General features: G+C 40.2%; 1 protein-coding gene across 6 annotated transcripts; it reads right to left on the reverse strand.

Moving 5' to 3' along the window:
- Positions 1 to 5,344: 5,344 nt before the first annotated feature.
- On the reverse strand, positions 5,345 to 13,905 carry MRPS33 (mitochondrial ribosomal protein S33). 6 transcript variants are annotated; one of them, XM_012522923.4, is made up of 5 exons: positions 13,782 to 13,897; positions 12,220 to 12,278; positions 10,532 to 10,694; positions 9,895 to 10,142; positions 5,345 to 5,718 (listed from the first exon to the last, which is right to left on the reverse strand). In XM_012522923.4, the coding sequence occupies exons 3-5, from the start codon at positions 10,532 to 10,534 to the stop codon at positions 5,613 to 5,615; spliced, it is 357 nt and encodes a 118-aa protein (XP_012378377.1). In that variant the 5' UTR covers positions 10,535 to 10,694; positions 12,220 to 12,278; positions 13,782 to 13,897; the 3' UTR covers positions 5,345 to 5,612. The 6 variants fall into 6 exon arrangements, with proteins under 6 accessions (XP_012378377.1, XP_004452498.1, XP_012378378.1 ...); XM_004452441.5 differs by having other exon boundaries at positions 12,133 to 12,278; XM_012522924.4 differs by lacking the exon at positions 10,532 to 10,694.
- Between the last annotated feature and the right edge of the window lie 2,609 nt (positions 13,906 to 16,514).

Raw genomic sequence — 16,514 nt, forward strand, 5'->3', positions numbered from 1 at the left:
TCAGTCAAGTGTGGGCTGCAGGCACCAGTTTATGATCTTTGTATTAGATTCCTTCCCCCTGACTGGGCTTTACCTACTGACTTTTGCTTCCTTCCTGTCCTCTCTGGCTTGTCTCTACACTCCCAGACTATGAGCATGATTTTATCGTTTGCACCCCTGTCTCTAGTTCCTCCTTGTGTTCCCTCTTGCTGCCTAACTCATGCCCCCAACCTCCCTTCCATCCCCCAGTCTGTCTTCCATTGCTGCTGCTTCCCAGGACGTGGTTCTGCCAGGTGCCTGGATTCCAACTTTCCTCTGGGAGAAGCTGGCATGAGGCCCTGTATGTGTCAAGGCATCCTCACACCCCGGCAAGGTGGGGGGCTTGCTTTCCCATTACACTGCCTCCAACTTGGGAGTTACTAGGCCCAACCCAGGATTTCCACCGTTCCCCCTCTCCAACTTGGAGAATATTTGTTTTGAGAAACTTGGACCCAAGTCTTTGACTAACTTGCAAGTTTTTGGCCTGGTGACCAGACACCGAAGTCCCTGGATCTCTGGACCCTGGCCCTATCCACCCACTCAGATGTTTCACTGAGCCTGTGTGCCCTAGAAGGCTTCTACTGGCTTCATCGAGAAGAGTGCAGAGATTATTCCAGATGATCTCTAAAGTCCTTGAGAGTGTCAGCCTTTTTAGGAATAAAAATATTGGCCACTTGCCTTGGAAACACAAAGAAAACTGACTGGTATGGGAGGAATTATAGCCATGGCCAGTCCACCAGTTCTTGGGCATGATCTAAAAAGCTCTTTTTTCCCCTACTAGTCCCACTGTTCCTGCCTCAAATCAGACTATCCTTATTTCTTATTTGTACGATGCTGGTACCTTCCTAACTCATCCCCCTTCCTCCTTCCTTGGCCACCCCTTTTAATCCATCCTCATGGGTCTCTCTCTTAAACTTTGAATCTAATCATATTATCTCCTGTTGTGTTCCTTCAGTTGCTCCCCCTTATCTTTAGGGTAAAATCTAAACATTTTAAAACAGCCTACAAGACCTATCTCACCAACCCAGAGCTAAATCCTCAGACCTCTTCCTTCTTCTATCTATTTTAACTCCCTCGTTGATCTCACCTGATCTCCTAGCTTGAAATATCACCTATAAGCTACCAGCTCTTAATTTTTCATCTCCACCCTTGGTTTCTTTCCTGGTTTTCAAATCACTTATAGCCAACAGTTTACTTGACATTTCCATTTGAATCATTGCAGGCACCGCAAACTTACCATTTCCAATAAGTGAACTACTGATTTCTTACCCAAACTACCACCTCCTCCTACTTTATTCCTATTCTCTGGAAACGCCATTTTTCTAGTCACTTAAGTCAAGAACCTTGGAGTTACTTTTGACTCCTCTCCTCTTACCGCTCCCATCTAATCTCTCAGCAAATCCCATTGGCTCTAAGATTATCTTAAATTTATATCTAGAATCTGACCACTTCTTACCACTCCACCTTAATTTAGGCCACTATCATCTCTTGTCTGGAATATTTTCATAGCCTCTGAACTAGTCTCCTTTCTTCCCCTCTTGCCTCTATAGTCTATTCTTAAACTTTTCCTTATCCTGTAGAATTATTATTATTAATATTTTTAAAAGTTCATATCACATCACTTCTCTGCTAAATACCTTTCAATGTCTTCTCATTACTTGCTCACTGACCTCACCTCTCCTACCACTATCCTCCTCCCCCACTTCTCTCTAGCCACACTGGCCTCCAGGTTCATCGGACACATCAAGCATGCTCCTGCCTCAGGACTTTGCACATGCTCTCCATTTGTTCTTTCCCCAGAGATTCTCACAGCTCACTCCTTTACTGTCTAAAATTCTTTGCTAAAATGTCACCTTATCTGTGTGACCTTCCATGATCATCCTATCCATAGGAAATTGTAACCCATACCACTGGCTCCCACTGGCATTCCCAGTCCACACGGGCCTGCTTTGCTTTTTCTTTGTAGCAACTATCACTCCTGATGTATTGTGTATTGATTTGATTATCATCTATTTCCTCCACTGGCACTTTGTCTCTTTATTTATCTATCTATTTATTTATTTCTCTTCCCTCCCCCCCGACCCCGGTTGTCTGTTCTCTGTGTCTGTTTGCTGCGTCTTCTTCTTCTTTTTTTTTTTTAAAGATTTATTTATTTATTTAATTTCCCCCCCTCCCCTGGTTGTCTGTTCTTGGTGTCTATTTGCTGCGTCTTGTTTCTTTGTCCGCTTCTGTTGTCGTCAGCGGCACGGGAAGTGTGGGCGGCGCCATTCCTGGGCAGGCTGCTCTTTCTTTTCACGCTGGGCGGCTCTCCTCACGGGCGCACTCCTTGCGCGTGGGGCTCCCCCACGCGGGGGACACCCTTGCGTGGCATGGCACTCCTTGCGCGCATCAGCACTGCGCATGGCCAGCTCCACACGGGTCAAGGAGGCCCGGGGTATGAACCGCGGACCTCCCATATGGTAGACGGACGCCCTAACCACTGGGCCAAAGTCCGTTTCCCGCTGCGTCTTCTTTGTCCACTTCTGTTGTTGTCAGTGGCACGGGAATCTGTGTTTCTTTTTGTTGTGTCATCTTGTTGCGTCAGCTCTCTGTGTGGGCGGCGCCATTCTTAGGCAGGCTGCACTTTCTTTCACACTGGGCGGCTCTCCTTATGGGGCACACTCCTTGTGCGTGGGGCTCCCCTATGTGGGGGACACCCCTGTGTGGCAGGGCACTCCTTGTGCGCATCAGCACTGCTCATGGGCCAGCTCCACACGGGTCAAAGAGGCCCCGGGTTTGAACCGCAGACCTCCCATGTGATAGACGGACGCCCTAACCACTGGGCCAAGTCCGCCGCCCACTTTGTCTCTTTTGTTCACACTGAACCCTAGAACAGTGTCTGGTAGTTTACTAGGTGCCAAATATTTGTTGAATGAATGAATAAATTATTGCAAATTCTTTTTAAGCCCTTCCCACTTTCCCCCTCCTCTTCCTTTCTCCTTATGTGTCCAATATCAATCCAACATCTGGTGAGAACCAGGAGTTCATAAATCATTCTGTGACTTCTCACAATAGCTCTTCTGAGGTACTTGGGCCAGGGATTGAACCCAGGACCTTTTATATGAGAAGCTGGCACTCAACCACTGAGCTGTATCAGTTCCCCTGAGCTGGCTGCTTCATTTGTTTGTGTTTGTTTTTAGGAGGCATTGGGGATCGAACCCAGGACCTCCCATGTGGGAAGCAGGCGCTCAATCATTTGAGCCATATCCTCTCCCTAATCAGTTTTTATTGTTGTTTGGGAGTCTTTCCTCATGCTATTGGCTTAACCATTTCTCTTGGCTTGTGAAAATTCTAACCAAGTACAGCATGGTAATTAAAGGTATAGGCTTTAAAGTCAGGTGGCTTGTGTTTAAAATTTGGCCTAGGTACATATAGCTGTGTGATCTTGAACAAGTTATTTAATCTCTTTAAGTCTCAGTTTTCTTATCTGTAAACTGGAGATACTTATCATATGGGGATTAAATTTTTAAAAAATGCACAAAGTACAATGCCTGACGTGATAAATGCTCCAATTTTTAATTTGCATTCATTGCTTACACTGCTTGGAAAGTCATTCTTGATGCAAACCACAATGATCTCTCCTTTCTCTAACTCCTTAAAAAAAAGGAAAAAAGAACCTTATTTAGTGTTTTGTTTGTTGTTTAATGCATTGGTCAGGTCTCCTACTAGATATTCTCAGAGTGGACCTCCCAGGTGGGTACTCAACTGCATGAGCCATATATGCTCCCTTTTTTGTTTTTTGTTCATTATCTGCTCGTTGTTTGTCTTCTTTAGGAGTCACTGGGAACCAAACCCGGGACTTCCCATGCAGGAGGTGGGCACTCAACTGCTTGAGCCACATCTGCTCCCCACAAGTCTCTTTTAAGTTATTCCATTGGTTAACCAATACACTGATTCTGTGCTTGTTTTCTGGCCCAGTTCTACTGTTAGTATCTAATGCAGTTACTCTCTTAAAAACACACTAGTTCTCCTAAATTCCTTTTATGTCCAGGTCAACTCCAGTTGTTGGAGATCACATAATTCAGACCATTCTCTTAGTTTCACAGGGCTCAGGTTGAGTCTGTTTCTCAGTCCCATGTCTTGGGACATCATCTATCCACACCTGACTCAGTTGCACTGGTCAAGAATAACGTATACATCTGCACCTTTCTAAGCAAATCCCTAGGATCTTGCCAACACTTTAAAATACATATATGCTCATTCACATAATCTTAGGAGCTGAATCTTATTTGACTCTGAACTAGCATGTGTCTGGCACATAGCAGGTGCTCAGTAAAACTTTATTCTCAATCTTTTGCTGGAATTTTAGGCATTCTTTAAAAACTGTATTACAGGCCTTAGCCATACCATCTGGATTATGTATCTTTTAAAATATCATTTATCCAAACATATGTAGTGAGATTCTTACTAGCTCAGGAATTATTCACAGAACAATTATTGCCAACACATCTAATGTTGCAGGGGGAAAAAAGCACCTTAGCTGAAGTAGTTGCTATTCATACTCTTGCCTATGCACTTTGCTTTCCTTTCCCAAGAGAGGGTTAAAAAACACTTAAGAGTCCAAGCTTTTTCATAGAACTTGCAAAGCCCTTCCTGGTCTGGCCTCTATTTCCTTATGATTAACCAAACACTAATTACAGTGGTATTTTTTTTTCAATTTCTTGAACATGACAATCTTAGGGCTCTGTCAGTGGTTCTCTCTGTGCCTCAAACACTCCTCTCTCCATTTTTCTTCTCACAGTTATCCTTCGGTGCTCAGTTTAAGTATCACTTCTTTAGGGTGGCCTTCTTTAAATCCCCTAATGAGGTTTGGGCCTCCTGTTATCTCTCTGAATCCATCCATCCACCCACCCACCCATCTACCTACCCTTACAGAAACCTGGACTTTTCCTTTGCAGTATTTAATACAATTATATTTACATAATTATGTAATGTCAGTCTTTCCCATGAGACTGAAAGTTCTGTTAAGGTAGGGACTGTTTCCACTATCTCCAGGGCTCTGCACAGTGCCTTGAATACAGCAGGTTCTCAGTAGTCCCTTTCCAGGTATAGCCTTTCATTCCACAAATCTTATTAGATATTCTCAAGGGAACAGATGGAAAGGCACATAAAGTTTGTGAACCTGGTGGACGGAGACAGTGGCTGAATGGACAGAGAGATGAAGAAACTCAGGGCTGGTTCAGTGAGTAAGCAAGGAAGTAATGAGGAAACTGTAGGATACTCATTTAATGAATTTCCCCCTCCACTCCTCCAACATCCCATCTTTACCCCAAACGAGTCATTAAACAATATTTTATGTATTCATTTATTTAGAGAATTAGGTAAACCTCAATCTATAAAACCAAGGCTATAACAATTTTGCAGAATTAGAATGTGTTCAAGAAACCAGTTACCATTTAACTCGACTAGACTTCAAAATGGGAGATCCTTGTGCTCCTCCAAATAACCTTCAATTTAGGAAGATTATGTTTCTACAATATGTGGAAAAACAATAAATACACTTTCTCCTGCTCTCAATCACTGAGGAAGAAATCTTCTCTCTTGATGAACCAACACTATTTCCTTTTTGTTGCTCTTTTCCCTTCTCCTTTCCTTGGTTTCCCCTTTCCACGGAGCTTCTTTAGTCGCAATTGCTCATCCCTAAAATCTTGATGCTCGTCTCTGAAAGAAGAAAAGAAAGAATTAACCAGCTATTTTTACTAGACTGTAAAAAGTACACCACTCTAACACTGTCCCCTTAGGTGGCTCTGGTAACACCACTTGGCTTTGTTAAGGCACATGCTTAGTTGGATGAAGAGAAAGAACAGAGAGCCTCCGACATACAGATGGCTGTGTTCCGAAGTTCATTTATAAATCAGTTTCCCCTCATAGGAACAATGCCACAAATAAATTCCCAGACCAGCCCATATAAGCCTATTTAACTGATATAATATTAATAATTTCCCTGAAACACTAAGACTAAAACAATAAGAGGACCAGAAAGTGGACATAAACTTTAATAGCTGCACAGTGTTTCTGACAGCCCTGGGCATTAGCATCTGGTATTAATGGGGAGAGGTCTGGAGGAAGCTGTCTTAATGACAGTGGATAATTCACACAAAAAGAATGTTAGGAAAGGCTCGGACTGAAGGGAGCCAAATCAGAAGACAGCTACTACAGGGATCAAGGCAGCCAGGACTTGTGGATAGTGTGGAAGTTGAAGATTATATGTAGCATATAAAAATAACTACATCTCAAGATCACATACCTAAAGAACTGTATAGTGGTTAAACATGTAAGCTTTGGAACTCATTTGAACCTGCGTTCAAATCCCAGCTCCATCATTTCACTAACTGTACAAACTTGGATAAGTTACCTTACCTCTCTGTACCTTAGTTTCCTCATCTGTAAAATGCAGATAATAATGACACATGAATTAACTGTGAGAGGGGTTTGCTGGGTCCAATTTTTAATATTCTAGGCTGTTTTAAAAATAGATTGGTTTTACAGAGTACAATGTTTCATTTCATGAACATGATGTAGAGCCTACATCAGAACCCTTTGGGATTAGCTATTAATGCTCCCAAATATCAATCTATTCTTAACAGATTAGCTAGAGTAATTCTTCTAAAATGAAAGTCCAGTCATGTCACTCCTCTGTTCATGACCTTGCAAATGGCTCTCCATTTCACCTAGAGTAGAAACCAAAGTCCTTACCATGACCTAATAGTCCTGCATGACCCACCTCCAGCTTCCCCTGTTACCTCTCTGCCTCCTATCCTACCACTCTCCCCATGGCCTGCTCTGCTCCAGCCATACCAGCTTCTGTGCAACTCCTGGAACATATCAGGCATATTCCCACCTCAAGATCTTTGCTCTAACTGTTGCTTCTGCCTTGAAAGCTCTTCCCCATATACCCACTTGGCTAACTCTCTCATCACATTAAAGTTTGTTTAAATCATCTCAGTGAGGTTTATCCTTGAGTGCCCTCACATTTAGTACTATAATTTGTCCTCTCCCCATCCCCCTACCCACTGTGTACCCTGTAAGCACACTTGATCCTGATCAGCCTGCTATACTATTTTTCTTCTACAGCATGCACAGCTTAGTAACATACCATGTAATTAACTTATTTATCATGTTCATTCCCTTCCCTCAGTTCATCCCCAACCAGAAAGTAAGTTCCACAAAAAGCAGGGTACTTTGTCTCTGTTGATGATACATCCCAAGCACCTGACTGAATGAATGAACCATTTGTTTTTGAGAACCTGTGCTTCACTGCCCTTTTTACAGGTCTTTGAATAATATTTTCTTTATTGAAGACTGTCATGTTTCATCCTGCCTGATGCCACAAGAGGCATAGCATTAGAGGCACCATTTACAGTAGCTGGTGACTAAATACATGATAATCATTTTGCCTTTCCACAGATAACTAAATGCTAAGTACTTTTTTCCTATCCCTAAAGACAGTCAAGTGTTTATTTTTCAAACAGGTGAAGAGTGACAGCAATTCAGATAAATTAAAATAACTGAATGTGATTTTGTTACGGGTTATACTTTTTTACTCAGGGTTCTGGCTTCCCAATGATATTTTATTTTGGGTCATACCATTAGTTTTTATTTTCTGAGCTCAGACTAATGACAAGGGATGATAGTACCAAAACAATCCTGGAAATACAAAATATGTCATGGATTATAATCTCCAATAATATATTAACTAAGAAAATCTATTCTATTTTGTTCACTGCCGTCCCCCTAGTACTCATCTTTAGTGCCTGCATATGAAAGGTTAAAGAATATCTGTTAGCTATCGGGAATGAATATCATGCTACATTATTAATTTTACCATATTATAATAAATAATTCCAAGTAAATTTTTATAATATGCCCCAAGAAAAGTCAAAATAAGACAAAATTTTTGAAAATGTAGGTATTTTAACTTTATACAAATATGTACTTCTGAACTTTTAAAATAATGAACATGTATTAGTTTGGTAATGAAAAAGAAATTTAAGAAAACAACCCCACAAATATTTGATCTTTTCTGTTTCTAGGGAAGTATATAGGGCTAAGTACCTACCACACAAATGCATGGTGTTAAGAACCTGTGCAAATTAACTTACATATAACTATGAAGGTGAACTACATGAGACTCGAACAGATATGTGCACACCAATGTTCACAGCATTATTCACAATTGCTGAAAGATGGAAGCAGCCTAAGTGTTCATCAACTGATGAATGGATAAATAAAATGTGATAATATGCACACAATGGAATATTATTCAGCCCTAAAAAGGAATGAAGTCCAGATACATGCGACAACATGGATGAACCCTGAAGACATCATGTTGAGTGAAATAAGCCAGACACAAAAGGACAAATACTGTACGATCTCACTGATTTGAAACATTTAGAATAAGAAAACTCTAATATAGACTCAGAATCTAGAATAAAGGGTACCAGAGGATGGGGTAGGGATAGGGAATAGGAAGTTAAGGCTTAAAATATACAGGGTTTGGGAGGTGGACGTGGCTCAATTGATAAAGCATCCGTCTACCACATGGAGGGCCCAGGGTTCAATGCCCAGGGCCTCCTGACCTGTCTGGTAAGCTGGTTGCCACGCAGTGCTACTGTGTGCAAGGCATGCTGTGCCATGCAGGGGTGCCCCTGCGTAGGGGAGCCCCACAACAAGGTGCATGCCCCACAAGGAGAGCTGCCCTATGTGAAAAAGTACAGCCTGCCCAGGAGTGGCTCCGCACACACGCAGAGCTGAAGCAGCAAGATGATGCAATAAAAAAGAGACACAGATTCTCAGTGTTGCCTGATAATGCAAGCGAACACAGAAGAACACACAAAAAATGGACACAGAGAGCAGACAACAGGGGGAGGGGGGAAAGGGGAGAGAAAGAAATAAAATAAATCTTAAAAAAATACAGGGTCCCTAATTGGAATGATGGAGATGTTTTTGTAGTGGGTGGTGGTGATGGTAGCACAATACTGTGAATTCAATTAATAGCACTGAAATACATATCCGAATGTGATCAAAAAGGGAAAGGTTAGACTGCATATATGGTAATAGCATAAAAATAAAAGGGAAAAAATCCAAGGAACTACACTATGCAGTGTAGCGCATAATACACTATTAACTAAATAGTGTTTAAAATTGTACTACCAGTTTTAGCAAATGTTCCACACCAATGCAAGGTGTTGGTGTGTATATAGGAATCCTATATTTTATGCATGATTGTTCTGTAAACCCACAACTTCTCTAATATGGAAAAATAAATGGAAAAGGAGAAAAAAAAAGATGAATTATACTTAATTTACACTTAATATATCAAAAAGGATACAAAACAAAAATGCTAGAAGATAGGAGGAAACAAGAATGCCGTAGAAAGTGTGACGAGGCTCCCATACATTAGTGAAGAAGAAATGTGGGAGAGGCACTCTTTGTTCATCTGATGAGACCCTGGCACCAGTCTTAGGGGCAATCTTGGTGTTCCTGTTTTCTTCCTCTATCTTTGAACCATTTTTTTCCCTGCATCATTTTTATAATGCTCTTAGACTGAACAAAATTAAACATCTCTCTACAGATCATAATCATTAAATTGTTAATTAACGTTAGTCACATTCAGACATAAAGACATAAGTGTCTTCTAATAAGTACATGTTTCTCCTTTTAGTTCGTCCATTCTAGATATTTTGAAGAAAGCATTTTCCCCAAAACTGTACCTGGGTACTATTAAAAGAACCATAAATCCATAAGGATAGAAAGGCTGACTTTTTTTCCCATGTTTTTCTGATTTAATAAAAAGAATTCCCACCACAAGTTCCTTTTTGTGTTTTCTGTCATTACCTGTAGAGGCCATGAAAACGTAGTATCCCCATGAGCGCAAAGTAAGTGTTGTGATTTGGATACCAGTCGTAAGTTTCCTTCCTCTTGGCCAAAGGCAGTTCACTAAACAGTTTCACTACTTTCATGGATTTGGAATCAGTGGTTCTGGCAACTTCACCAAATAGTCGGGCACTCAGGCGAGACATGCGCAAGGCATATTCTGAAAGTGAAGACATTTCTATTTCTTGAGCATCAAGGGACAAGAATCTCTACAGAAATGAGAAGACAAAAAGATTACTGTAAGAAATTCTAGTATTATCTTAAGAACACTTTAGAAAATGAAAACACAGAAAGCCACATCTGAATCACTACACAGCAGTACCTGCCTTAGAGTTGAGAAATGTCCAGTCTAATGTGGCCATTCCCTTTGCATGTTTTTCATTTGTATTTTGTAGTCTTAAACTATTACTCTTTGCTGGACTGCCTTTTTTTCTCACTTAACCATTTTGTGATTCAATAGGTTATTTACCGATAGTTTATCTACTTTGTTGGCTTGGTAGAGGATAGAGAAGCAAGTTATTCCATCACAGCATTATTATTACACCTTCAGAAAACACCCACCTAAGCAATCTACAAAATAAATAGGCTGACTGCTTACCATCTAGAGCTTTAATCATGGTAGAGAAATAATTATGCTGTTGTCTTTATTATCAGTCCTTTGAACACGGTTCTCCTCCAGGGCTCCAGATGGTTGTGAGAATGGTTAATGAGTTATGAGGTCATTTAGCCTCGAAGTTACTGGATTGAATTCTGTCTAGAGACTGAGGGTCATTTGGGAAAAACAGAGAAATAGTAGTCCTATGTAAGTAAGCTCAACAACTCATTTTATTCCTGCACAGAAGGCATTATGAATTGTGATGTTACTTGTCTTTTCTTCCATCTTACATATTCTGCCTTAATGCAAACTACCTAAGTTTTTATTAGCTGAAAACAGTAACTTTTTCTCCAGGGGCACAGAATACTGAAATAGGTATAAGAATATCTCTGATATGCAGAAATTACAGGTAGAATACATAAAAAACAATGTTGCTGGTAGAATAGGTAACTCTATCCTATTTTAGATCAGATATAGCAGTTATTGCTGGCAGACTATATTAATTTATGTGAAATTTTAATAGTGAGATGATAATCTTATCCCCTGTCCTGCTGGGATGAAAAAGTGCTAATCCCTAAATAGAAAAAAGGCATAACCTATCTTAAAAAAACAATGGGAGACATATACAAATCTCCTAAACGGGAACGGTGTTGAGTAAATTCCAAAACAGCTCTTGCAAGAAAAATAAAAAACAAAACAAAACATGCAAGGTTTAAACTAAGAAAGCTTTCATTCCCATTTCAAGATCCATTAAAAGGGCAGAGGCTGCCTTCAAACCAACTGTAAAATGTCAACCTAAAAGCATTTACCATTCTGAACACCAACGAAGCACCCATCTTGGGCCAATAGTGCCACCTGGAGGCCAGCAACGGGAGAACTCTGAGGTCTTTCCCCCAACCTAGGGATCTAGACCAAGCCTTGCCCTTTTCCTTTCCACTCTCAGTTCTCATATTACTTTCTCTCCTAACTCTTGTTCCATTATGTGGATACAGATTGGTTGGGGTTGTTAGGACTAAGGTTATATTTTCTTCAATTAAAAAGAAAGTCATAAACCAGTTTAATGTATAAATAGAAAATAGTAACCATCAGGGTCATAAACATCTTAAGGCCTTGCAAACATATACAAGCTGCTTTCAGAAGCTGCAAGTTTCTTTGCATGATTTATCTTTTCTCTTCCACCTTTAAACTTATCTTTCCTAGACATCAGAGAAAAAAAATTTTTTTCTTAACCAATTTTGGCTTTGTTTTCCTTAATTACTATTAAGGTATCAGAATAGATTTCTATTGCAATTGTGCAATATTTGCTCCATTAGTTTGTTATTTGCAAGCTAGTCTGGGAAGTATCATTTTGTTACAATGCTTTTAGGAAAGTATGATAGGAATTTCAAATCACTTTATTTTTAAATGAAGAGGGAGCAAGGAATCATCAAGTCATGTTTTGAGTATTGGTTCTGCTACTTACTACCTGCGTTATTTTGGGTAGTTACCTATGCTTTCTAAATGTGAGTTTCCTATTCTGAAAACAGAGCTTGCAGGACAATTTTAAGAAACAAATAATATAGTGGCACTCAGTAAAAAGAAACTTAAAAAACAAACAAACAAACCTGCTTTTAAGTTTGGTGCTCATATGTTCTATACAGACACATTTGTTTATTTCTTGTCCTCATTTAATCACGCAAAAAAATACATACTCCATATTGTTAAACCTGTGCCTCCCTGGAACGATCTCCTCACCCAGACAGTCTGACAGCTAGAAAAACAGGGGAGAGAATCAACGGGTTGGTAACTTGACGGCACAAACGAGGAAGGGACTCACTAGGACAGTGGCCACTAAAGCTAAGTTATCTCCAAGTTCACTGCGGAATGTAGTAAAATCCTGGGACAGCTCATAAAGTATGACGTCTCATAAGAATCCATTGGAACATACTGGAAAGTCCCGGTCTTAAAAATTTATCATGAAGAAAGGGAATAAACCTCATCGAAACTGAATTTCTTACTAGAAACAAAGAGTTACCTGCTAAATAAGAGGAAAATGAACAATTACCAACAAGACTGCTTTATAGTCTCCTTCCAAGGAGAGACACACATCAGTATAGGAACTTGGTATAATTTTTTTTAAAAACATAGGGTAAAGTCTTCTGCAGCTCATAAATATTGGTTCTAAGACTTGCAATTTGCCACTTTTTACTAGTTTTAAGTTTACAAACATTTGAAAGCCTTTAGGCTTTGCTACATAATCTCTGAATTACATATATATATATATGAAAGAAATAAGAGAAAATGATGACTGTTAATATTTTAAAAGGTAAACAATTTCCATGTCAATTAGATTTTTACTCATATATATAAAACCATTCTAAGGAGTACAAAATAAGTCACTTGTCACCTTTCTTTAATGGGAACTGAAGAAAACCATAGTATTATAAAGAAAAATTAAGTGGAATTGAAAACACTAAGCAAAAACATAAATTACTCAAATTGCTAACCAAAATGAGTTTTCTTAGCCTAGACAGGCCTCAGCAACTTGAATCCCATCTAACTGTGAAAGTATATGCTGAAATGTACACGTATGTATGTGGTGAATTTGTCTCCAGTTTCTAAACCAGTGGTTAGCAGAGATAGCGCCAGCCTTAAAGCCGAAAGCTTGGATGGAAAAACAATCTACACAGAATTTTTTTCCCCTAAAGTCTGGTACCGTTTAGTTTACAGTCGTAGATACAGGGATACCACTGGATATATGTTAGCTTTATTCGGTTCAATACCAACAATCCCCCTACTCCTTCCAACTAACTCGAGCTCTCCTGTCCGTGATGGAAGCACAGCATTAAGTCCACCGACGTTTGAATCGGTTGGGCATTACTCTAATATTTCTCTTAAATAGCACTATGTATTTTTCTTAAGCTGGTAACAAAATTAATATGCATTTCCCAAACAAATTTAGGGTGCAAGAGGCCGTGTGACAAGCTAAGAAACCGAGCCTTCTACTGCTAACTTATCTGGAAGAGGAGAAACTGCGCCTGAGTGAAAATTATGGCAGCATGAAGACTGGCGTCCGTTTGGTAAACTCCCCAATTTATGCAGGAAAGGGCCAAGTTGTTTCTGTGGTACTTAAGTGAAACACCGAGCTGGTTAACGTATAAAATTGACTCGTCCCATTTTTGGCTACTCGTTAAGGTTGGAACTCCCCGAAACACCTCTCCAGCCATCGCCCCTATCTTACTACAGATCTCAAAAAAGTCACGGGCAGCCTTACCTGGCCCTGACCTTCTTCTCCCACGCGCCACTTTCACGGAAAGCCAGTCCTTTCCGGAGCTTCAAGATCACCGCTCAAAACTACTGTGGAGAGCAGTAGAGAAACGGAAACGTGGCGGCTAGAGAGAAGCCCTAATAAAAGACCCGGAACCACTAGCTCCCTCTCTTGGAGGCCCCTGAGGTCACCCATGGCGCCTGCGCAATGAGGTCAACGTCTCCGGGTGTGCGGTGTTGGGGCGGTCGGTAGGCTGAGGAAAGTAGGGGAAGAAGTAGTTTTCATTAAAAGGACTGTAGCGTTTGCCAACTGTATTGGTTTGCAGTAGCTGCAGGGCTGGCAGCAAGACCTCTGAAGCAACGGCTATTTGTGTGCCTTGTGGTGGGAAGATGAAATGTACTTTCCTTTTCCTCTTCCTCCACTTCCGTGTTTTCTCTTTCCTTCCTTCAGCCTAGGCTTCACGTGTTTCGACTGCGTTGGCTTGACTTTAGGGGCTGAAGAATCTTCTGACTCACCAGAGGTGACTTCTTTCTCTCTTTTTGCCTGTCTGCTTATCATCTAACAGGCATTTAAGTTCATTACCAGGAGGCCTTCTTTAAAATCCCTTGACTGGGTTAGGGGTGCTATTTGGAGCACTTTGTGTCTGGCTGCCCCACAAAGCTGGAAGTTTCTTCAGGGAGCAGGGACGGGACATTCATTTCTTTCCTCGGTAATCTGGACCTCGCTTGGTAGTTAGCAGAAGCACTATAAATATTTGCTGTTGAATTAATGACTTTGATTTCACCCCATCTGAAATCTCTTAAGCCACATCCTAGAGCAGGGCTTCTTAATCTTTTTTGTTCCACAGACCCCTTTGTCAGTGAAAGCCACGGACCCCTTCTCAGAATGTAGCAGCAGATAGTTTGACATTGAACATCAGCAAGTCTTTAAATTAAATTTTAGAATTACTAAAAATTACGTTTTACAATTTTCCCATAATTCCAATACCTGATAACCTAACATAGTTTAACATCTGTTCAATTGGTCATTTTGGCAAACATTTAGAAATTTGAGTTTTCCCACCGCATCATAAAACCTTCTCGACATCTTTACCAACCTTTTTGCAGGCAGTTATCTTCTACAATCAGAATGGTATGTCAAAATATAAATCATGCTAAGTTCACACTATACTGTGTATTATTAAATAATTATATCACACCCACACCAACACGTCCCCACAGAATGTTTTTAAATGCATAAAATTATAAAGAAAATAGTTACATAATTGAAATACAGTTACTAAAATAAAAAAACATGATATAATTCTGTACATATATGCTTAACACATTAAATAAGAATCCAATACATCAAAAACAGGAAAGTTAAAGTTAAATTTTATTTTTTAAAGACATGTCAATGTGCAGACTATTGTTTGTCTTGAATAAGAACATTAAACTGATATAGTACTTCATAAGAAAACACGCATATCATGTTGGACATCTAATAGAGTTGATTTTTTTCAATTCAAGCTCATGGACCCCCTGAAATCTTGCCACAGACCCTTGAGGGTCTGTGGACTCCTGGTTAAGAACCTGTGTCCTAAAGGCATTGTATACTTTTCATATGCATTTATTGAATGCTTAATAGTTCAGCTGAGAAAACAGAACTTATTTTCATAGAATTATTCCAGGCCTTTCATAAATATAATGTGCCTTGGAATTAAGGCAAATCAGCAGAGAGTACATTCCTAGATGATATTCTATTCACACTTCCTTCTTATAAAATTTGCTTTTATTGGGTTATGTTTTGATGTTTTATCAGTCTGTGCTATAAAATTTGCTTTTATCAAGTTAAATTTTGACATGTTATCAACCTATGATATAATAAGCAGCCTTGTAAACTCAGGTCTGGTATAAGAAAGTTGACTATAGTTGCATTTACACAGGGTGTGATGACTACCCTATGTGTAGCAACGGTCCAAAAATAGATCGCAGAACCCCTGGGAGATATTTCATCTTGTCCTTTTGTTCTAGTGCAGTTGGCTTGTTTTTATCTTATGGATACTGAACTGGGTAAACATGAAGATTTCCTTTGCATGTAGGCTGTTAAAAATTTTTATTTTATTATCTCTTTTTTTTCCAAAGATTTATTTATTTATTTAATTCCCCCCCCCCCCCCCCGCCCCGTTGTCTGTTCTCTGTGTCTATTTTGCTGCGTCTTGTTTCTTTGTCTGCTTTTGTTTCTTTTGTCCGCTTCTGTTGTCGTCAGCGGCACAGGCAGTGTGGGCGGCGCCATTCCTGGGCAGGCTGCACTTTCTTTTTCACGCTGGGCGGCTTTCCTCACGGGCGCACTCCTTGCGCGTGGGGGCTCCCCCACGCGGGGGACACCCTTGCGTGGCACGGCACTCCTTGCGCGCATCAGCACTGCGCATGGCCAGCTCCACACGGGTCAAAGAGGCCCGGGGTTTGAACCGCGGACCTCCCATATGGTAGACGGACGCCCTAACCACTGGGCCAAAGTCCGTTTCCCATATATCTTGTTCTTGACTCCATTTGTATACCACCTTTGTTTTTTCCCTTTTCACTTAATTATTATTTATGTTCCAGTATGTAGCGTACTACAGCATATGCTACTGTAAATCCTCAAACCATAGCAAGGTATAAAGAATTAGATGTGGCTACTCTGCACTATGCCTCTCATTGAGTCAAACATTCAGGATTTGTATTGGTTTTCTGAGATTGCTGTAACAAATTACCACAA

Source organism: Dasypus novemcinctus, chromosome 5 (assembly GCF_030445035.2).
Source record: "Dasypus novemcinctus isolate mDasNov1 chromosome 5, mDasNov1.1.hap2, whole genome shotgun sequence".
In the NCBI taxonomy this organism is placed as follows: Eukaryota; Metazoa; Chordata; class Mammalia; order Cingulata; family Dasypodidae; genus Dasypus; species Dasypus novemcinctus.

Coding starts and splice junctions, on each gene's coding strand:
- MRPS33 (XM_012522923.4), bottom strand. Junction 5,719..9,894: donor CGTTTTCATGGCCTCTACAG/GTAATGACAGAA, acceptor TTCTTCTTTCAG/AGACGAGCATCAAGATTTTA.